Source organism: Camelus dromedarius, chromosome 27 (assembly GCF_036321535.1).
Source record: "Camelus dromedarius isolate mCamDro1 chromosome 27, mCamDro1.pat, whole genome shotgun sequence".
Classification (NCBI taxonomy): Eukaryota; Metazoa; Chordata; class Mammalia; order Artiodactyla; family Camelidae; genus Camelus; species Camelus dromedarius.
The window spans coordinates 5,735,534-5,756,705 of NC_087462.1; the positions used below are offsets into that span (position 1 = coordinate 5,735,534).

Below are 21,172 nucleotides of genomic sequence, written 5' to 3' on the forward strand. Positions count from 1 at the left end.
TTTGATTGCCTCTCTCCCCACTAGAATGTCAGTTCCACCAGAGTAGAGTCCATCTTTCTTTAACTGCTGGGTCCCCAGCTCCTAGAATAGCACCTGGCATACAGTAGATGCTCCTAAATGTAGCTGAGTGAGTACATTGCAGAGATGCAGACATTCAGTGTATCTCTCATGAACACAGTACTTCTTTCTTTCACTTCTCCAGATCCCATTTTCACATCCTGATAGAAGGAACCTTACCATAGAGGGACTCCCTGAAGGAGGCAGGACTGAAGGGTGAGGGTACAGGGAAGTGGACAGCTCAGGTTCAGTGTGTGCTTCTCCTTGGTTTATCAGCATCCTCCAGTGATTAGTTCATTCATTTAGCAAACATTTCTTGAGCATCTACTGTGTGCCTGGCCAGCTCTGTTCTAGGCACAGGGGTTCAGCAGTGAAAAGACAAAAATTCTCTGTCCTGGAGGACTGACATCCTAGTGAGGGAGGAGATAATGGCCACCAAGCATAAAGAGAAGTTTAAATAGTCTATGAGCAGATGATAAGTGTGTGAAAGAAGAAAAAAAGTTAGCACAGGGAAGTTAGAAAGGCTAGTTGTTTGGTTCTTGCAATTGTGAATAGGATGGTAGGGGCAGGCCTCACTAAGGAGGTAACATTTGAGAAAAGGTTTGAAGGAGCTGAGGAGGTGAACCATGCAGATATGTGGGAGAAGACCATTCCAGGTGGAAGCACCTGCAAGTGTAAAGGCCTGGATGCACTGGGAGAACTTTGGCTTTTACATAGAGTGCCATGGGGAGCCCTGAGAGGGTTTGAGCAGAGGAGGGTTGTGGTCTGACTTACATTGTAAAGCAGAGCTTGGTTTTGGTCCCTTTGAGTTTGACAGGCTATGAGACCCACTGGGTCAATTAAAGAAGCCCTTTGAATAAGAAAGCACACTTTAGTCTGGAGTTTCTACCTAAGAGTTTCCAGCCTAGGGTGGGGTGTGGGCAAGACCAGGGCTGCTGTCTCCTCTGGCGGCCCCGACTTTTCCCTTTCCTAGCTCGTGCTTAGCATCAGAACCATGGACAGCGCCAACTGGGTTGGCTGGTGGGCGCTGTCCACCGTGCTGAAGTCTTGCTTCTTTCCCTGCCCGCAGTGGTAGCAACTGTGCAACAGGAGGGACCACGGGTCTCAAGGGTGCAATCCCTGGAAACAGGAGCTCTGGGCGGTGAAGCAGGGGACTCCATGATTCTGTCCCTCTTCTGCCTTCAGCCCTCTCATGCTCCCATCTAATTCCCCTGGGGCCCACAATCAACCCCACCACCTCCCCCACCTCCTCTCCCTCTGCCCCTCGCTGGCTCAGCTCCAGCCACACAGGTCTCCTCACTGTTCCGTGAACACAGCAGACACGTTTCCACTTCAGGGCCTTGGTTCTTGCTGCATCCTCTGTCTGGAACTCTCCTCCGCCCCTGACCGCGCATATTTGCCTGGCTCCTCTCCCTCCCTCCTTCACACCTCATCTCCAGTGCCAACTCCTCCAAAAGAACTTCCCTGACCACCCTCTTTAAACTGCAAACCGTGTCCCTATTCCAAAGCTGCCCCATTGTGTTCTCTAGCTTGAGTTTTCTCCTTATCACTTATCAATACCTAACATATCAGAGATTTCAATCCCTGACCTAAATCCTTGATCCTAGAGTTTGGAGTTCAGAATTTTTCAGATTTTCAAAAGACGTAATGCTATGTACTAACACCCCTAGTTGGACCTGGGATGACATTCGAAACCAAACACTATCTGCAACAAAACATAAGAATATTCATATAAAGTTAAATTAATAAAAACTGTAATAACCTTATGTCAGTTCAGGCCAGATATTGCCACAGATGAGTTATGAAAACATTTTTGGTTTTCAGACCTTGAAATTTGGAATTGTGGTATTATGTATAACTTATATACCTTGTTTATTGTCTGTCTCTCGGGTGTTAGAACATGAGTTCCATGAAGGCAGGATCTTGTGTCTGTTCTGCTCACTTGCTGCAGCCACTGTGCTTAACTAAATAGCACCTGGCATGTAGTAGGTGCCCCACAGTGTTCGTTGAATGAATAAGTGGGTGGATGAGTGAGTAAACGAGGAACAAAGGAAAGCAGACTCCAATTCCTAGTTTCTGGTTGACTCTGCCCCGCATGGCCTGTCTGAAGCTGCTTAGAGCTAAAATGTTTGTGGGGAGAGGGGGGTCTGTGGCTCCCTGTTCCTACTACCTTCCCTGGTCTCTGTTGGGTCCTCAGGGGTTGGTTCTCAGCACAAACTCATGATCAGAATCCCTGCTGTAGTCCATGTAGTTCAAGGGTTCAGCTTGGAGGTTCCTATCATCCTCAGCATCCCCTTCACCATTAGAACATTTAGGGTCCCCTCACCCTATTATTCCCTGTGTTCTCTGCACCCTGGTCATGGTCAGAAACAGACCAGCCATCTGGGGAAAACAGTCAAGTGAGGTCCCTCACAGTGTGTTTGTGTGCCTTACATGTGGCTTGTGGGGCTGCTCGCATTTGACAGATGAAGAAATAAGGGCACAGAGAAGTTAATGAACTTTCCTGAGGCCACACAACCAGAAAATGCTGAGCCAGGATTTGAAGCCAAGTAACAGATCCCACAGCCCTACAGTGCTTCTCCACAATCGCCCTTAGATACTGTGACAATACCTCCACATCCAGCCTCACTGATACCTAGACCCACAATTAAAGTCTTCCACACCCTGCCACCTGGGAGAGGAAGGCAGGTGGCCAAACTTCTGTTACAAACAGGTCTTTATTAAAGATGAGGAGCGGGCAGGAAAGGGGGGGGCAGTGTCTCCCCTGCCCACAGCCTTTGGCTGCCTAGGGTGGAGAACCCTCTCTGCTCCACCCATGCCTCTGTGATGGCACAACTGTATGAGGCTGAGGCATAGGTGGCAGTGTGAAGAACAGGGGTGGGTTCTAAGGGGAAAAAAAGTCCTTTCCCACAGCCCTAATAAATAACAGAAGGATTTGAGGTGGCCTGGGCACAGAGAAGGGGAGACAGCACCCTGAAACCCAAAACCTCTGAACTGGGGCAAGCCCTGCATAAGTAAGGAGTCAAGAGGACTGGGTGAGAGATTGCATGTGGGGGAGGGGCAGAGAGGAGAAGGGGCACCCCAAGGACCTTGCCATGGGGGAGCCTGCCCCCTACCCTCCAACTGGACTCTGATTCTGAGGAGAGAGTACCCAATGACAAAGGATGACCCCATCTCCCTCCTCTCCTTTGTATATGCTTAGACATGGGTGGTCCCCCATTGACTGGAATCATACCCACCCACCCTAAAAATTCTGAGAACCAAGGACCCTTATTGGTTGTTCAAACGCTGAACACTGGCTGGAGTTGCCCACTTGCCTGAGGAGTCTAAGAAGTAATGGGGAGGCTACTATTGGCTGGAGTAAACTCCTTTTGGTTAAAATTCTGAGAACTGGGGGGGCCCCACTGGCTAAGCAATGGCCGGGGGGGGGGGCTTTGGCCCTTAAAAGGTCAATCCTAGGAGGCAAGAACCCCCCACCCAATTTTGCCCACTTGGAAGATGTCCCATTGGGCAAGAGAGGCAGGGGGTTCCTCAGATGTCCTTCCAGTCATCCTCTGATGTCTGGGCCTGGCTGGTTTGGGGACAGGGGCTTTGGCACTCACACAACACACGCACACACATGTGGCAGGGAGAAATGGGGACCGGGTAGATTCTGGGTGGGTGTCAGGCCTCACAGCAGGTGGTCACGGCTGGCAAATAGATAAGGGCTGAAGTTGTCCCGGTGGAAGGGGGAGGGATAGAGTCCGCTAAGGGTATACAGGTCCCGCAGCAGGGGCGTGGGCAGCAGCAGCTTCCGGCCACGGCCACCCCCCCCACCTGGCCCCCCAGGCCCAGGGGAGGAGGGGGAGGGGCCCTGGCTGGGGGTTGGCGCTGGCAGGGGCAGGGGCAGAGGCAGGGGCGTCGGCTCAGACCTCAATCGAGGGCGGGGCACACGGGGCGACGAACACATGGCTGGAGCCCTGGACGACACGCAGCTGGGAATCAGGTGGCCACGGCGGGCGCAGTTCTGCGGCTCTGGGGATCAGGAATCAGAAGTCAGGGGATTAGAGGGGGGCCACAAGAGCACAGGTGAGACCTCTGTGGCAGTGACTGCCATCTGGAGGTCCCCCCACTTCCCCGCGTTCCCTTGACACTCACTGGATGGGGTGAGCCGTGCCGGTGTCGAATGCGGCCTGCAGGCCTCAGGTTCCTGAAGCAAAGAGGCAGAGGGAAGGGGCTAGCGGCCCCCTGGGCCCCGCTGGCCACAGCCACGAGGGGCTCATCGGGCAGAGAACCCAGTGGAAAAGACGACCAGTTTTCAGGATTAACCAGGTCCCCTTGGGAGGGAGAAGGGGGCACACCTGGATCCACAGAGATAAGCGATCTCTCTACCTATCCATGGCCCTGAGACCCCCCATCTCCTGCCTGACTGTCTACCTCCGTGGTTGCCCTCCACCCACCACCCTCTCCAGCCGGGAGCAGCCCCCAGCCCCCCTTACCTGGGCCACACTTAACTTTTCGAGGGGGCTATCCATGGTGGGGGCTTGGCTCAGGTCCTCCCAAGGAGAGAGCCTTCGGCCAGAGGGTGGCCGGCTCTGGAAGTTGTGCACGACACAGGTGACCTGTGACAGAGGGAGAAGGGTGGGCTGAGGTCTGAGGCTAATAAGGTAATTACCATCCCCATTTTTCAGACAGGGAAACTGAGGCTCAGGTTTTCAAAAACAACACTTTAATGGTGCTTACTATGTGCAGAACCCTGTTGTTCCCACTTTGCTAAGGATAGATACTATCATTATTTATTCCACAAGGGTGGGGATAAGCAAGGCCAAGTCGTGTACCAGCAGGATCTGATCCTGCCCTCATTTGAATCTTTGATGTTTTGGACATTATGGGCTTTTGCATTAATTTTTAAAAATGCTTCATTAAAATAATATTTATCTTTATTATTGAGTGTTTTGGCACTCTTAGGTTCTGTACTCAAAGCGAGGGCCTCACTTGCCTTATCCTGGTCCCAGTGCCGTTATCCCATTTGACAGATGAGAATGTCCAAGCTAGGTAAGGTTAAGGGACTAGCCCAAGATCACACAGAGTCCACACCCTTCACCATCATATGGTCCTGCCTCTTGGGACAAGGACAGATGTTAAGAGGCTCACCAGAAAGGTGGCGATCGCCGCCCCGGTCAGGAAGCCGGCCAGCACGTCGGACCAGTGGTTGCGATATTCAGCCACGCGGACCACGCCCACCAGGAAGGCGGGGCACAGCAGGGCCAGGCAGAGTGAGGGTTTGACCAGGCGGGAGCCCTTCACACGGAACACAAGTGTCACGTACATCTGCAAAAGCCAGATGGGTCAGAGGACACACGGCAGTGGCAGTCGCCAAACGCAACCGAACACTGCGTTCGAGGCTAGGGAGCATGGCCAGAATCCTGAGGAGCCGATGAAGGCTCTGGCTAGGGGCTCCAGGGAACAGAGCCAGGGGGACAGGGGCTCAGGGAGTGGAGTCATGGACCCCCAGTGGGCCCTTGCAGGGATGGGGTTGTGACCAGAGCATTAAAGAGCAGTGGGTAGGGGCTCAAGTCTCTGGAGGACCAGTCCCAGATGGGGAAAGATGCATACTGGGTTGGGGTGTGGCCACAGAACCAGAGAGTGGAGTCAGGGCCCAAGAGGCAGGTCCAGGAGCTCCAGGAGGTGGTCCCCAAACCCCTGGGGACCATAGGGTTAGAAGCATAATCCCCAATGCTAGAAAAAGGAGTCAAAGCAACAGGGGGTGCAACCAGGGAAATGCAAGGGACAAAGTCAGGAAGTTCCAGCAAAATCGAGTCAGGTGCATGGCCAGATCAATAAAGGGCAAGGACAAAGTGAATGACAAGAGATCCAGGGAATGGAGTTGAAAGCTCACTACCCAGTCACCCAGCAAATATCCAGGACCTATAGCATCGAGGGGACATAACTTGGCGTCAGGAGATGGAGTCCTGCGCTCCAGGCCCTGTGGTCCAAAGAACCAATAACCTCCTTCAGGCATGCCACTAGTAGGTCAGGAGGCGTGGGCAGATACCAAGTGATGCAGTCAAGACTACAGCCAGACTCAAGCTAGGGGCGTGGCCAGCGGGTGAGGGGAGGAGTCAGAGCCTGAGCTGAGTAGATTCCGCCCCAGGGGCGGTGTCACAGCAACGAGGCGTGGCCTCAACCCTGTAGGCTCTAGCCCTGGGGGTCCACTGCCCGCAGGCCGCCCCGTACAACCCTGCCCCCATTTCGGGGCTCACCGCCGTGTAGGTGACGGCGTAGGCGCAAAGGGCAGCGTCCTTGCAAGGGAAAGCTCGGCGCGCTGCGGCCACCAGGCTGGGGCTGCCGGCACAGGCGCCTTGGTCAGTGACGAAACGGTCGGGCCCTGGCCGGTCCGGTGACGGTGGCAGGCAGCCCAGGGCCGTGTAGTTGGGGCGGCACACGGACAGGAAGTGCGGCGTGGGGTTGCCGGTCACCACCTGCCCCGCATTGGCGAAGATGGTTGTGGTGAAGAGGCCGAAAGAGTAGACCCCTGCAATCGGATGGGAGAAGGGGTTCATGCCAGGGCCCTGATGCCCCAGTGGCTGTCCTCCTGTGAGTCCTCTATGGCTCATCTGGGCCCCTGTCTCCTTGTTCCTATGCCTGCCATTAAGGCACACCTGGGACTTCCCCTAACACCATACCCCATAATAGTGGGGCCATGTTCCTCTTCCCTTGGGACCACCATGATGGCACTCTGGGCCTCTAGCCTCTGTCCCTCTGGGATTACCACTATGTCAGGAGGGGACCCTCCTCTGGAACACATTATAGCTGGGCTGGGACCCCTCAGTAGCATTACATCAGGACTGGACCCATGCCTGGGACCTCCTAGGACCACACTGATGGCAATTCTGGGCCTCCTATACCTGTCCCTGGACTCGCTATTGATTGCTGAATTGATCATTTTTCTCCTGGATCATCAATCAGCCAGAGCTGAATCTCCAGCCCTTTGCCACAAGGACCACTACTTTGGACAAGCTCTGCCCTTCTGCTACCCCAAGTCCACCAATTGTGGCTGGGACCAAATTCATAGCACAACCAGGGTCCTCATCTCCCTGCCCCTGTGGCCCCCTGGCATTTGTCCTATGTCTTTTCTGCCTGAGACTCTCCTTGTGGCAATTTGGGGCCCTCCTCTTATAGGTGTCAGCATGGCTTGCTTAGACGCCCCCCCACCATGTCCCTAGAACCTCCACTATGTCTAACCCCTTTGCCGCATGAAGTCACTATCATGGCAGTTCAAGGCCCTCTTCCCCCTGGGATTCTTATGATGGCTGAGCCCGGCCCATATGCCTTCATGTAGCTGACCCCTGGCAGAGTCACTCACCCAGAAAGCGGACCAGCCTCCGCAGCGGGGGGCTAAAGCGGCAGCAGGCCCCGGACACGATGGTGCTCTCCCCAATGATAGGGATGGCTGAGGGCGGTGTGGGGAAAAAGGCACGCGCCAGCTCCCCCAGCAGGATCTGTGGGCAAGACCAAGGTGTTGGGGTGGGGGCTGTCTTCCTGGCCTTCAAGCCCAGCCCCCATCCACCTCCACCTGGCCCTCCTGCCTCCTGGGAGGCTCTCCCCACAGTCCAGGCCGGGCTACCCCAAGTCTCACTGTAAGTGTGGGCCCAGCAGTGACCAGCGCATAGACCAGTGCCGGAGGCACTCTGCTGGCAGCCTCAGGTCCCGGGTAGGGCTTGGCGTATGTACTGTCATAGCAGAAGAAGCCCTGGGTGTGCACAGGGAAGGTGTCCGTGAACTCCAGGCGGTAAGCAAGCAGGACCACGATGCCCAGCAGCACCGACTGTCGCCCAGCCAGGGCAGGGAGAGAGATGGAGAAAGGAGAGAGAGGGTCAGGCCTGAGGTGGGCCACGGAGATGGAGACACAGAGATGGAGACAAGAGACAAGAAGGAGAGAGACAAGGAGAGATGAAGAGGAGATAGGAGATGGAACTAGGGAGAGGGAGAGAGAACAGGGCCAGTGCTCAGAGAGACAGTGGGTGTTGGAGGGACTGACTAATAGAGAAAGAATGAATACTACTGATATAAGTACTAGCAGCCTTAACGCTTCTTGTGGGCAGGGCATCACACCAAACCTCTTCCATGAATTAATACATTTTACTTTCATAGTAGCCCCAGGAGAAAGGGACTCAAATTATGCCCATTTGACAGATGAGGAAACTGAGGCTCAGGAGGGTATATGAGGTGCCCAGAGTCCCACTGTAAAGATGGGCAGAGCTGGATTGGAAGACCGGGAGCTCCACTTCTGAAGGTGCCCTTGAGGGTCTGGCGGGGAGGTACCAGCGCGTGATCCTCACCTCCACGAAGACAAAGCAGGGAATAATGGAGAAGCTCCTCTTCAGCTGAGGTCTCCCTCCCGCCATAGTGAAGGCTGGGCCTGTGGAGATGGGAAGGGAGTGGGGCCGCCAGGGCAGGGCCTCGGGGGAGGCTCACTGTCCCTTGCTCAGGGAGTCCTCTGGCCACACCCTAGCCCCCATCCCTGGAGCTACAGCTGAGGAGCCTGGCTCCGCCCCCTGAGGCTTCTGGCCACGCCCCTGCAATCCAGGTCTTGCCCTCACCCTTGCTCATTGGAGGCATGGGTCTCCCCTGACATGACCTGCTCAGCTCAGCCTCTGCTGGGGACCCCACAGGTTGTATCGTGGTCTTCTCCCCCCACAGCCTACATAGGAGGGTCACACCCCCATACCTTTTAGGAGGGCACGTCCTCCTTAGCTTGTGGGACCCCTTCCTTCAGTCTTTAGCAGAGACTTCTCCAGCTTAGTGGGAACCCCCCCAGCAAAGAAGGGACCATTTAGAAGGGTCCTCAGCCTCACTAGTTTTCAGGAGACCCCATCCTCTTTCCCTACATGCTTTACATGAGACCCATACTCCCTGTTCCCCACCTCCACCAGGCCCCTCCCCTGAGCTCCTTCCCCCATGGCCCACAGAGTCCTCTCTCTCCTGTCCCCATGGGCTGTGCCTGACTGGTTTGGGCTGATGGCCAGGCCCTCCTTCTCTCACAGATGCCTCTCCCTCCCTCCGTTCTTCCCCCTCCTCCCAGTCTGTCTGCCTCCCTGTATCGCAAGGGGGGGGGCTATCTCCCCCTCAGTGCTCTCCCTCCCCCTAGTCAAACCTCAGTCCCCAGCACTGAGGGGCCAACACAGCCACACCTGCTTGATCCCTTCTCCCAGCCTGACCTCACCTGTGAAAGGGCCCTATGGCTTCCCACAGGCCACTGCTGCCACACCCACAGACTCACAGCCGCTCCTGGTGGCCAGCAGGGCAGGGATGGTCACCCCCATTGCACAGATGTGGAAATGGAGGCCCAGGCAGGTGAGGGTAGGCACTCTGAGTCCAGTGCCCCATCCAGTGGCTTGCTCTGCAGTGTGACATGTGGGGTGAGCGTCATAAGAGATCCCAGATGCCTGAGATGCCCACCTGATCATGGCTCCCTCCGCCTCCCAGAGACACAATCACACACACTGGCTCCCCCAGAGTACACAACTCACCAAGAGCCTCCATCCCAAACACCACACACACACACACACACACATACCGTGGCAGAGCAGTTGTCCATCCCACCAACAAGGATCAAGGGCCTGCTCGGTTCCAGGCACTGCCCTGGTTACCAGCCTTGTGGTGAACAAGACAGGCTCGCTCATTCAGACAGGTGCCCAACACCCACTACACATATAACTGCACACTCACACACAGCACAGTGTGCACACGGCCTGTCACAAACACCCACACAGATCAAACAATCTCCCCCAACACACTGGGAGTCACTGGGTCACAACAGGAGGTCCTTCACACACCTCACAGCCCCACATACAGCCCCACTGGAGCCCTCACTCCACCACCATCAGGAACATAGACTCGAGGCTGCCAACACACTTAAGAGCCAGATCAAAAAAAGTCACCACACACAATGGGGGCGTCACAGAACTGGTCACAGTGTCACACCCCCAATTACAACGCACTCAATGACACACATTAATGGTCTCTCATCCACACTGGTAGTCATAGGAAAGCACCGCTCCATCCACAACCACAGCCACATGGCCACACAAGGGCACATACATGGACCATGGCACAGACTTGCACACAGAGCCACACGAGAAAGGCACAAGATCACAGCCACATACTGGAACACAATAACGGCCCCCCACACACCATCCGAAGGAACACACAACAGCGGTCACACAATGACAGTCATAGGCACACAACCATACAGAAACCAAGACAGCCACACAATCACTGGAATAGCAGTCACACAGCCACTCAAAGGTGGCCACAACCACACAGCCAGCACACACACACACACACACAATCAGAGTGATACCCACGGACACAGCTGCACAATGACAGCCACAGGAGACACAACCACACAGGCACCCCTGAAGCCGCACAATCAGTCATACAGCCACACTCTGACACATAACGACAACCACACAATCACCGCCAGCCTCATCTGGGTCCCCTCCCCGTGGTCCCCTCCCCCAGCCCGGTCCCCAAGCCTCAGCTCGCAGCCTCCCCTCCCCCTCCCAGCGCTGGACCCACAGGAGACCCGACCCACAGGAACCGAACCCTGGCCAGACAGACAGACCGCGAGGGTCGGAAGCCCGCAAGAAGGGGTATAGGGGGCACCCCGAGCCCTTACCCCTCACCGGGTCGAGACTGCCTCCGCCTGAGCCCCGGCTCCGCCTAGACGGCCCGGCGCGGCGGGACGGACTGACAGACAGAGGGCTGGCCAGCGGGCCAACGCAGAGATGGAGATGCTGCCTGCCGGCCCGGCTGCGCCGCGCAGACTCAGCGGCGGGGCGAGGGGCGGGGCCTCCGGGAACATCATTTGCATAACCCGTGGGGCGGGGTCTCGAGGTGTCTCATTAGCGTGATCCGGGGTGGAGCCTCGGTTGTTCTTGGGGGCGGGGCGTGTCAGAATAGATTCAGGAGGGAAGGGAGATTGGAGGTTGAGAGGGAGGACCCAGGCAAGTGCTGAGAGGAAAAGGAGGGTAGGGTGTCAGAGCATGACCTGGGGCCACGACCCTCCCTCCCTGGGCCTCAATTTCCCCCATTTGGGCAGTAGGGACAGTAGGCCAGATAGTCAGGACACCCCAGAAAGGAAGGCTGGTGGCTTGTGTGGAACACCTATCTGGCCACTCATATCTAAACAGACTGATCCCTGACTTTGCCATATTGTAAATGCAGCCTCACACTGTCCCCTGACCCTAGGCCTACACATCCCACACAGCCCCTGAAGTCTCCACACCCTCCCCAAGACTGGGTAGTAAATTTGAGGTGGGGTCACTCTCAGGCACAGGAAACAGCAGGAGCAACAGTCCACAGGTGGAGGAGGGTCTCAGCTAGTTTATTTTCTCTCTGGAGGGGTCTTCGGGAGAGCAGTCCCAGCTGCTCAGGCTGTGGAGAGAGAGGGTGTGTCAGAGCCTGGCCTAGTCCAGGGGACCCCAAGGATGGAGGTCAGGGAGCAGACGCCCAGGTTGGGAGCTGGGAGGGTCCATACTGTGGGATTCCAGGGCAGGCCAGGAGGGGAAGGCTGGGGTGAGGCAGGGGAGGATCCACACCAGGTGGGAAGGAGCGGCTCTTGCTGAGCGGTGGCTGGGAAGGGTCCTGGTCTGAGTCTGAGTCTGAGTCCCAGGAAGGGAGTGGAGGGCTCAGGCATCGGTGCCCCTTATAACCTGCAGGAGGGACAGGTGCAATTCTGGCATGAATCCTGAACGGGATCCTTGAGCGACCTCTGAATAGGGGCCCAGTGCCCTTGGTATTATACTTAATGATCTTTGATCATAACCCTTGAATATGATATAACACCAAAGTATGGCCTTGATGACCCTTGCATTTTACCCCACTGACCCTTAAAAAAGATCATGGTGACCCTGAGAAACCCCTGGATGAAACCTCCAGGAACTAATGCAACCCCAGAATAAGACCCAACAGATGTGACCCCCAAATATGGCCTCTGAACATGACTTTCCTGTGTGAAGTTGGAGAATGACCCTCCCACCCTGGAGCAGTGTGCAACCCCCCTCACCCCTGAGGCTTGCGGCCTTGGGGCGGCCCCCTGAGGATATGGCGAGGCCATCAAAGGAGTTCTGTAGCACGTGCACAGCAGACCTGTGGGGAGATGGGGATCTGGGGGCCCTGGGAGACTCTAGACTGCTCAGGGCTGGGGTAGGGGGGCTGTGGTGGGGGCAGGGGCAGAGATGAGTCTTGGGAGAAGAGGGAGATCTAGACTTAGGTGGGTTCCAGATTCTGGTTGTTGCCTCTTGATCTATTGGGAGAAGGGCAGGACAAACGAGGGTCATGGGTCAGAGGTTAGAGTGGGAGCTGGGCATCACCATATGTCACCCAGTTCCTTCTGGAGGTCATCCCTCCAGGAGCCACTGCCTCCTGGTTTCAACTCCTCAGTCTCTGGCCAGTTGGATGTCTCATACCCCTGCTGTTTCATCTTGGTCAGGACCTGAGGCCGGGGGGAATGGGAAAACAGTAGTAATAACAATGATGATGGTGAAAGGTGTAATACAGCATTTATTACGTGCCAGGGTGCCTTAAAAGTGTTTATCACTCAGTTAATGCAACTACTGGGTCAAGTAGGGCTGTGTTGTTATATCTATTGTACAGATGAGGAAACTGAGGCCCAGAGAGGGGAAGTGATTGCCGACAGTCACAGAGCAGTAAGTGGCAAGGCTGAGATTTGAACCCAGGCCTTCTGGCTCCAGTCTGATGGTAGAGGCCGACAGAGATCCCCATGCCCCCAACTCATGCAAGGTCCCTGTCCTCTCTGCTCACCTTGCGACACTTCACCTGTGTCTTCTGCATCTTTTGGATGTTCACCAGGTTCTGTGTGATTTCCTCTTCCTGTGCCTCTGTGGGGAGAGGGGACTCAGGAGGGCTGGAATTGCAGAAGGACCCCCCTCCCTTGGCCATGGGCTTTGGGCACTCACGAAGCTTCTGATAAATGAAGGTCACCTCCTCTCGCACCAGCTCCAGCTCCTCCCACAGGAACTTCTTGCTGAGGGGACAGTGCAGCCTAGATCCACACTCTCTGTCCCACCCCTGGCCTCCCATTTCCTGGCCTACCTGCCTTCCCAAGGCCTCCTCCATCTCCCATGTCTCCAGGTGTTCAGTCACCATCTCCCAGGCTCTGCTCTCTCCCCCAACCTGCCTACCCACCTTTCCCTTCCTGGCTACTATCCCCCACCTCCTAGCCGTCCCCAGCCTCCTGTCTTCTCCTCCTGACCTCCAGCCTCCCACTCCCTCAGTCTCCCATTGCCTGGCTTCTGCCCCTCAATCTTCAACATCCCCAGCTTCTTCCCCCACAACATCCCCTCCCCTCCCAATTTCCATGCTACACCCCAGCATCTGATCCCCTGGCCTCCCTTCCCAACCACTTCTTGTCTTCCCTTCCTCTGGCCTCCAAGTCTCCCACATACTCCCACTTCCTTCCATCTCTCCATCCCCTCCTCTTGTCCCCCCAGGCTTTCCCTGGCCCCCAAGTCTCCCTTACTCTGGCCCCTCCTACTTTCCCATCCTGCTTGTGGTTCCCTCTCCCTGGCCTCTCTTCCCTCCTGCAGCTTCCAGGCTGCCCTCCTGGCAACACCCACCTGTCCCGGATCTCCTGGGCCAGCAGCTGCAGGCAGCGGGTGGTGCGGGCCCGCTGCACCTCCTCGCTATCACGCAGGCTCTTCTGTAGCCCTTGCAGACCTTGAGCCAGGGCCCCATATAGCTCCTGCCGTCCCTCCTCCAAGTCCCACTTGTGCCCCTCCTTGTCTGTCTGGCGGCTCGTGGGGGCCAGCACCTCTGCAGAGACGGTGGGTACTTAACTGAGCCCCACCCCCACCCCGAGCCCAGTTTTAAACCCAGATTGCCCTAACCCTGACCAGACCCCAGCCCTGAACCCAGACTCACCCAACTTCTCTCCCGCTGGCCTGACCCTGACAGGACCAGCAACCTCCAGACTGACCCTGACCCTTGGCCCGTCCTCACCTTCAAGCTGTTGGATCTTGATTTGCTGCAGGCAGCTCTCCTTCTCCAACAAGGTCACTGAGTGGTTTAGGAACTCAAAAGCCTAGGGGAAGAGGTCAGGCAGGTCTGGGGGGCAGGGAGTGCAGTGGAGTTGGAGGGGTGGGAAAACAGAGGCAAAGATCGCCAGAGGGGGTGGTTCAAGGTGGCTCACCTTGGTCTGGGCCTGTAGCTGGCTCTTGAGTGACTCCAGTTCACATCTCAGAAGCTTCTGGGAGTCGGGGATCATCACGGTGGGCTTAACTGTGAGCAGAGGTGAGGGTCAGCCAGGGCTGGGAGGGGCAGAGTCAGGGGTAAGGTCAGGGTGGAAGTCAGCAGAAGCTAAGGGTAGGGGTGAGGCAGAGGACAAGGTAAGGAGCTGGGGGAGGCTGAAGCAGAGGTAGAGGCAGGAGTAGGGGTCAAGGTCAGAGGCAAGAGTCAGCTGACAATGGGGCAGGGATGAGCAGGCAGCAATGGCGGACTTCCACTGAGGTTGCGGCAGAGGGTGGAAGTAGAAAATATCAGGGCTTCCACCCACAGTCTGGTTGGGAGGGAAGGTTCTCACCTTTGGCTTTGGAAGAGCCGGTCTCCGAGGACTTCTAGAGAAGGGGGACATGAGGGCAGTAGAAATTCATCCCTGGGCTGTCTCCCTGCTCACCCCAACTCAGCGTGTGGGAGTTAGACACGATTTGGGTTGGCTGAGTTCTGGGTGTTCCAGACCTCCGAGTGCAGGCAAAGCTGCCTCCAGGCACATGCAAGTACCCATCCACTCACTCACCCCCACCCCCAGCCTGCACATGCTCAGAAGTGCATTTGTGTGACAGGTCAATGGGCTGCCTCTGGTAGCATGGGTCTTCTGAGCCCTGTCTCTGGCTTGGGCTCAGGTAACGGCCCTCCTCTTTAAGGGCAAACAACATCAACAATGTCTGCAGGGAGCACCAGTAGTACATGATGTACAACGACACACAGTCATGGAAACACAACCAGACACATAGCCTCAGACTCAACCATGCATGCGAAATCCTAAGACCCAAGGCACCCACTCATGTCCATCTCAGACACACAGACACACAGGCAGTCACACCCAGAGACAATCACAGACAGGACCCCATTAAGATACACAATCATGCATCCGTTTCATTCATTCAAGACATTTTCAGTGCTGCAGCCCTGCTGAGCACTGGGCGCTGTTCTGGGTGCTGAAGACATAGGGTATGAGGGCTCTTGAAGTGGACTCTCTGCCCCCACAACCCCCTCCCTAAGCCCTGCAGGGGTAAATTGCAGTGTGGCAGGAAGGGGTTTCCCCGGTGAGAATGACCTTAGCGTTGCTGTGATGCCTCTTTGGAAGGTCCTGGTCATTACAGTGCTCCTGTGATTCTGAGTAGGGGAGTGGGGGAGATCCATTTGACTGAGGCCCCGGATCCCTCCCTGGCCTCCAGTCACCAATTGTGGCTGTGTTCTCAGATGCAGGGGGCTCCAAGGTCTCTGGTTCTAGGGTCCTGGACCAGTGAAAAGTATATTCCAAGGTCTTGTCTGAGGAAGAGCCTGAGAGGAGGGTGTAGAGTGAGGATTTCCTGAGGGCCAGCCCAGAGTGCTCCAGCCTATCCTGCTCCCCAGCCCCAGGGGCAGCCCCTCAACGAACCCCAGCACTTGTCACACTTCTTGTTAGCAGGCAAACACTCGTTGGAGGGTGAGGGATGTGAGCAGTAGCAAGGCACGGAGCAGTCAGGGTCCAGGGGTAGGCCGGCCAGAAGAGGGTTGCTTTGAGTAGAGGGGATAGAGGGGGCTGCACTGAGACCAGCTCCCAGGTCCTGACTCCCAGACCCTCCCTGACATCCCAGAGATGCCTCAGCCTTGAACACAGGGCCTCTTAGTTATGGTAGGAGACAAATCTGGGTGAAAGATGATTCCAGCCCCGGGGGTTGGGCTGGGCAGTGAGAAGGGATCCAGAGAGGGGGACCCAGAAGACCCCACAGGAGGAAGTGAGGCCTGAGAAGAGCCTAAAAGAAAAAAATTCTCAACATTGGGCCCTAAAGGAAGGACATCCCTGGCAGGAAACAGCATGTGCAAAAGCTTGGAGACCTGGAACCATGCTCTCTGTGCTGACAAATTCAGGGTGGCTGGAGGCAGGGTCCAGGAGGAAGGAACAGGAAGTTAGAAAGGCAGCTCAAGTAATGTATGGGAAGCCAAGAAGGGGAGTTTCAAACTGGCTCCCCAGGTAAATGGAAGCCATTGAACATGAGCAGGAGAGGCAAAGGGTATCTATTCAATAAATGTTAGCCGAACTGGGGCCCAGGCCTGCACTAGGTGAGGCTGGGAACAGGGAAGAACTCAGCTCTAGGTCTCACAACCACACCCCCTGCCCTTCCAGTGTAGTCATGGCTGGCACAGCTGAAGAAACCTGGGGCAGGTCTGTCTGGAAAAACTTCCAGGTGAAGGGCATCTTGCCACAAGTCACGTTCAGCCAGAAGGCCACACTACAGGCCTTTCTCTTTTTCTGTCCTTGCTGGGCCCTCTGGTGTCTTTCCCCTGGCCAAGTCCTCCCGAAAGACTCCTATACACCTTTCAAAACCCTATTCAGCATCTCCTCTGTAAAATCTTTCTTAACTCTTTTTTATGTTCGTATTTTCTGAGCATCTTACTGAGTGCTGGGCACTACCCTAAGCCCTCGCTGGGTCTTCACACTCACCCTGTGATGTAGGAGTTACCATTCTGCCTGATATGTTCTAAGCTACCCCTTTAAGAGTTACTTCCTCAGGGATGTCCTCACTTCCAGAGGCAGTACAGCATGATAATTAAGCAAGGAGACCCTCCAGCTTGATGGCCTGTTTTCAAATCCTAGCTCTGCCCCTTTCTCAGCTGTGTGATGTTAGATGAGTTACTAAACCTCTCCGTGCCTCAATGTCCCCAACTATAAAATGGGATGTCATACTATCCATCTTACTGCGTTGTTGTGATTAAGTAAATTAATCCATGCCAGCGCCTGATATGGTAGTGGGAAGCTCAGTGTGTGTCCTTGAATGTCACACTGAGAACCTGGGACCTGGGGGACTTGGAGGGGAAAAGGGAAAATGCATTTCTGAGTAACAATTGCAGGCAGGTCCCCAGTCGAGCCCCCCTCCCTCCCACAACAGCTGTTTCTCCCTCAGTCCTTCAGGTTAGAATTCGGGGGGAGGGGGCGGGGGTCATTTGTCTGGGCCCCGCCCCCCCGGGCCTTGAATCCTGGTCCCGCCAGGCTCCCGACCCCTTCCACCCCCACCTACCACATACCACCTGCTCATGCTCTCCCATCGGGGACTGTGAAGCCAGTCCCCAGCTGTGACGGTGAAATTTGGTCCTGTGGGGACACCATCGCATTAAAACGCGCGGAGCCCAAAGGTAGAGTCACAGAGAGGGGTGTGGCTGGCGTTTTAGCTCCGCCCCCGCAGATGCAGCCGAAGGCCTCATTGGCGCCTTCTGGCTTCCGCAGCTCTAGGAGCGGCGGTGTAATTGGATAAAAGCCTAACGAGGGGGCGGGATTCCAGGTTGGTTTTTGTTAATCGATTAGTCGATATCTAAGAGGACTGTACAGGAGGCTGCAGATCTCCGATCTGATTGGCTTCAAGCTTAGCGGGGAGGCGGGACGAATTCTTGTTTCCAAGAGGGGAGGTGGCCGAGGAGGTCCGCGTTCCAACCGGGAGCGCGGGAGTGAGGTACTGAGCCCAGTCTGCCAGGTCCCCGAGATCCGGCCCCGGAGCCTCTGGTCTCGGACTCTTGAATGCTCACGGTCGAAGTCCGGGTCCAGTGGTGGGGTCGGTGTCCTCGCGATGAGATCTGGGGTTTCCTAGGATTAGATGGCGCCTCCGGAGGGTGCTTTGGGGATCTTCAAAGTGATGTCTGGGATCCTGTTACGAGAGGAGGGCTATCTGCTGTTAGAACTGGGTCCCCGGGGTGATACTTGGGAGTCATTGGCGGGGGTGATCTCTGAAGACCTAGGGCTCCGATCTTGAGCTGCTGGGGCTGAAATTTGGGGGTCTCGGAGGTGGCTTGGTTGTTGGGGACCAGAGAGCCTTAAGATCTTGAGGGCTGACATTTGGAGAGATGGGGTCTGGGGATGTCGTAGGACTGCCTTGGGCCTCTCCCCCACCCCTATTCCTGGGCTTCTACCTCTGAAACTGTGTTAGATTGGCTGTGACCCTCTCACAGGGTCTAAAGGCCACAGGACAAAGGTAAAACTCTGACCCACACGGTGCCTCCTTCCCAGGCCAGCAAGATGGAGGAAGGCGGGGACCCAGGAAGCCTGACTAAGGTGGTCCATCTACTGGTCTTGTCAGGGGCCTGGGGCATGCAAGTGTGGGTGACTTTCATCTCAGGTAGGGACCCTCGGCCTGGACATGGGTATCCAGGGTGGGGACAGGGATGAGAGGGGGAACCTGGAAATGTCCTAACAGGCATGTGGTCCCCTGTGCCCCACAGGCTTCCTGCTTTTCCGAGGCCTTCCCCGACATACCTTTGGCCTCGTGCAGAGCAAACTCTTCCCTTTCTACTTCCACATCTCCATGAGCTGTGCCTTCGTCAACCTTTGCATCTTGGCATCACAGCACACCTGGGCTCAGCTCACATTCTGGGAGACCAGCCAGGTATGCAGGCTTGGGCTTCACTACCCTCTGGAGAGTCATTCCCAGGACCCAGCTGAGCACCTATGGCTACACCTTTAGGAGAATTAAAACAAAACCCAAAAAACTGCCCCTCCTTCCCGATGGATACAAAGCTGGGCTCTGGATACCCTTGAGCAGTGCACATCCTGCACAATGATCCCCAGCAGCCCCATCTATTCCCCAGTGTCTCTCCTGGCTGTTGCTCCCTCTCCTCCCCCTAGCTGGGCCTGCAGCCAAGCTGCGGTGACTCAGCTGGGCCAGGGCACTGACCCTAGCTCATTGTTTAAAAACCAGCCTGACTGGGAATTTAGAGTCCCCCACCCCCATCCACACACTTTCCCAGCCACAAGGCAAGGAACCATCTCTGCATCTCATATTTCTCTATCCTGCCTTCCCCCTGCCCCTATTATATTGCTCAGATGTGGGCAGGTGAGGCCTGACAGGGGGTTCGTTAATCCTACAGACACAGGAGGGATTATGGGTAACTGGAACTTCGAGGACATTTAATTCACTCCCTTATGGGCCCAAAGTCAGCTTCTGGGGTCTAGACTGGGGCCACAGAGGAGATGGGGAATGAGGGGACAGTTATGGTGCTCTGTCCCTACTTGGAAAAGAGAGGTTCTGCCCTGAGATACCCTCAGTTTGGGGGAACAGAAGTCAGGAAATAGGCTGTGTTCTAGAAACTTCCAGTCTGGGTATCAGAGGAGAGGAGGTTCAGAAGATTTGGGGGAGAGGAGACAGCAATGGAGCCTTTCCTCAGGACCTGCTGGTTTCAGGGTATGAGTGTTGGAGCTCTGTTTGAGGCTGCTAGTCTGGGTTTGGGTGGGGAGGTAGGAGGCCTGGCTTTGACCCAATGCTGTCCCCTCTGGGCTTTGAGGATGCAGAATGACCCTCCTTAGGTTCCCTCCTGCCTCCCAGGCATGGCTCATCTTGTCCTCCCTCCGCCCCACCAGCTCTGCCTGCTACTCCTGAGTCTCACACTGGCCACCATCAACGCCCGCTGGCTGGAACCCCACACCACGGCCGCCATGTGGTCCCTGCAGAAAGTGGAGAAGGAGCGGGGCCTGGGCGGGGAGGTGGCTGGCAGCCACCAGGGCTCTGATCCCTACCGCCAGCTGCGGGAGCAGGACCCCATGTACAGTGCCCTCCGCCAGATCTTTTTCCGCTACCATGGCCTGTCCTCCATCTGCAATCTGGGCTGCCTCCTTTGCAATGGGCTCCACCTCGCAGGCCTCGCCCTGAGCCTCAGGAGCCTCTAGTACCCACTGACTCTTTGTCTCTGCTGGGGCCCCAAATGTCAATAAATCCTTCTTTGGAAATGACTGCTGTCATTTTGTTCCAACTGGGAAGCAGCGGGGAGGGGCAGGCAAGGGTAGAGCTGAGGGCTTCTGCTTCTGGATTCATGTGGCACAGTGATTTGCAATGTTAGCTGTTGCCGCCCCTCAACTCTTCCTATAACGGTGCCCATTTGTTGAACACCCACTGTGTGCCAGGCGTGGCGCTACCCATTGCATGTACCACCCATTACTGTGACAACAGCTGGTTCTGATCCCTAGAGGACAAGCGTATTTCCCACCCCATTGACATTGGGGGTGGCCATGTGACTTGCTTTGGCCAATGAAATATAAGCAGAGTCACTTCCAAAGAGAAGTATGCAAGCCAGTGCATGACTTGCCACATCATCCCTTCACTGCAATGAGCAGTGTGAGTGAGAAGCAAACCTTGGGGGTTGGCTGCTGTGGAGGCTGTAGGGCTGCTTGTTACTGGGCATATGCCAGCCCTTCCTGACTGGTGCAAGTCATCTCAGTTCATCCACAGCAGCCCTTGGAGGCAGCTAATGTTCCCATGAAGGAATGGGGGCTTAGAGAAGTTCAGCAAGTGGCTTCAGGTGGAGTCATTGGGATTTGAACCCTACCAAAGCCTGAATTATTATAACTGCAGATCCTGTCCTGCTGGCTTGAAGAAAAGTCTGAGACCTCAGCTGAGCCTGGATGCCAAATTTCCTTATCATGTGGCCTCAAGCAAGAGGCTGCCCCTCTCTGATCCCCAGTTTATCTGTTAAGGGATGTTAATTATAAGGGCCCTTAAGAGTATTTAGAAAGGGGGGTCTAGCCCACTTTAGGGCCAGGCGCTGCACTTGACAAATACTAACTCAGATCGAAACGTTCACACAACCCTATAAGGTGGGTGCTCTTGTTATGGACCACGTGATGGATGGGGAAAATGAGACCCAGAGAGGTTAACATGTCCAAAGCGACAGGGCTGGAAAGGGGTAGAGCTGGGATTGGAAACAGGCTCCAGAGTCCGCGCTCTTAGCAGCTGTGGACACAAGTAGAAGTTCTAAGTATGGTTTAGTTAAAATGAAATGTTTATTGTTAAGGGACGGATTTTCGACAGCTGCGCACGCGGTGCTGCTTCCAGCCCCTCCCCCGCTCTCCACAAGCCCCGCCCCGCCC

The 21,172-nt window shown here is 55.7% G+C and overlaps 3 protein-coding genes across 12 annotated transcripts; 1 reads left to right on the top strand and 2 right to left on the bottom strand.

Moving 5' to 3' along the window:
• Nucleotides 1–2,755: 2,755 nt before the first annotated feature.
• PLPPR2 (phospholipid phosphatase related 2) lies at nucleotides 2,756–9,371 on the bottom strand. 4 transcript variants are annotated; one of them, XM_031437205.2, is made up of 9 exons: nucleotides 9,320–9,371; nucleotides 8,379–8,458; nucleotides 7,676–7,864; nucleotides 7,403–7,538; nucleotides 6,300–6,571; nucleotides 5,191–5,367; nucleotides 4,536–4,658; nucleotides 4,195–4,246; nucleotides 2,756–4,071 (listed from the first exon to the last, which is right to left on the bottom strand). In XM_031437205.2, the coding sequence occupies exons 1-9, from the start codon at nucleotides 9,360–9,362 to the stop codon at nucleotides 3,728–3,730; spliced, it is 1,416 nt and encodes a 471-aa protein (XP_031293065.1). In that variant the 5' UTR covers nucleotides 9,363–9,371; the 3' UTR covers nucleotides 2,756–3,727. The 4 variants fall into 4 exon arrangements, with proteins under 4 accessions (XP_031293065.1, XP_031293066.1, XP_031293068.1 ...); XM_031437206.2 differs by having other exon boundaries at nucleotides 9,263–9,351; XM_031437208.2 differs by lacking the exon at nucleotides 9,320–9,371 and adding an exon at nucleotides 8,768–8,833.
• A 2,033-nt stretch (nucleotides 9,372–11,404) lies between these two features.
• CCDC159 (coiled-coil domain containing 159) lies at nucleotides 11,405–17,473 on the bottom strand. 6 transcript variants are annotated; one of them, XM_010978301.3, is made up of 13 exons: nucleotides 17,350–17,473; nucleotides 15,722–15,840; nucleotides 15,398–15,624; nucleotides 14,645–14,678; nucleotides 14,255–14,343; nucleotides 14,065–14,146; nucleotides 13,683–13,878; nucleotides 13,023–13,090; nucleotides 12,868–12,944; nucleotides 12,417–12,538; nucleotides 12,110–12,192; nucleotides 11,643–11,756; nucleotides 11,405–11,478 (listed from the first exon to the last, which is right to left on the bottom strand). In XM_010978301.3, the coding sequence occupies exons 1-13, from the start codon at nucleotides 17,358–17,360 to the stop codon at nucleotides 11,474–11,476; spliced, it is 1,227 nt and encodes a 408-aa protein (XP_010976603.1). In that variant the 5' UTR covers nucleotides 17,361–17,473; the 3' UTR covers nucleotides 11,405–11,473. The 6 variants fall into 6 exon arrangements, with proteins under 6 accessions (XP_010976603.1, XP_010976600.1, XP_010976601.1 ...); XM_010978298.3 differs by having other exon boundaries at nucleotides 11,417–11,478; nucleotides 11,582–11,756; XM_010978299.3 differs by having other exon boundaries at nucleotides 11,417–11,478; nucleotides 11,582–11,756; nucleotides 17,343–17,473.
• Nucleotides 17,474–17,615: 142 nt separating this feature from the next.
• TMEM205 (transmembrane protein 205) lies at nucleotides 17,616–20,038 on the top strand. Of its 2 annotated transcripts, none has more exons than XM_010978303.3 (4): nucleotides 17,616–17,771; nucleotides 18,323–18,431; nucleotides 18,535–18,698; nucleotides 19,670–20,038. In XM_010978303.3, exons 2-4 carry the CDS (start codon nucleotides 18,332–18,334, stop codon nucleotides 19,973–19,975), a joined length of 570 nt encoding a protein of 189 aa, XP_010976605.1. In that variant the 5' UTR covers nucleotides 17,616–17,771; nucleotides 18,323–18,331; the 3' UTR covers nucleotides 19,976–20,038. The 2 variants fall into 2 exon arrangements, with proteins under 2 accessions (XP_010976605.1, XP_010976606.1); XM_010978304.3 differs by having other exon boundaries at nucleotides 17,651–17,870.
• The last annotated feature ends 1,134 nt before the right edge of the window (nucleotides 20,039–21,172 follow it).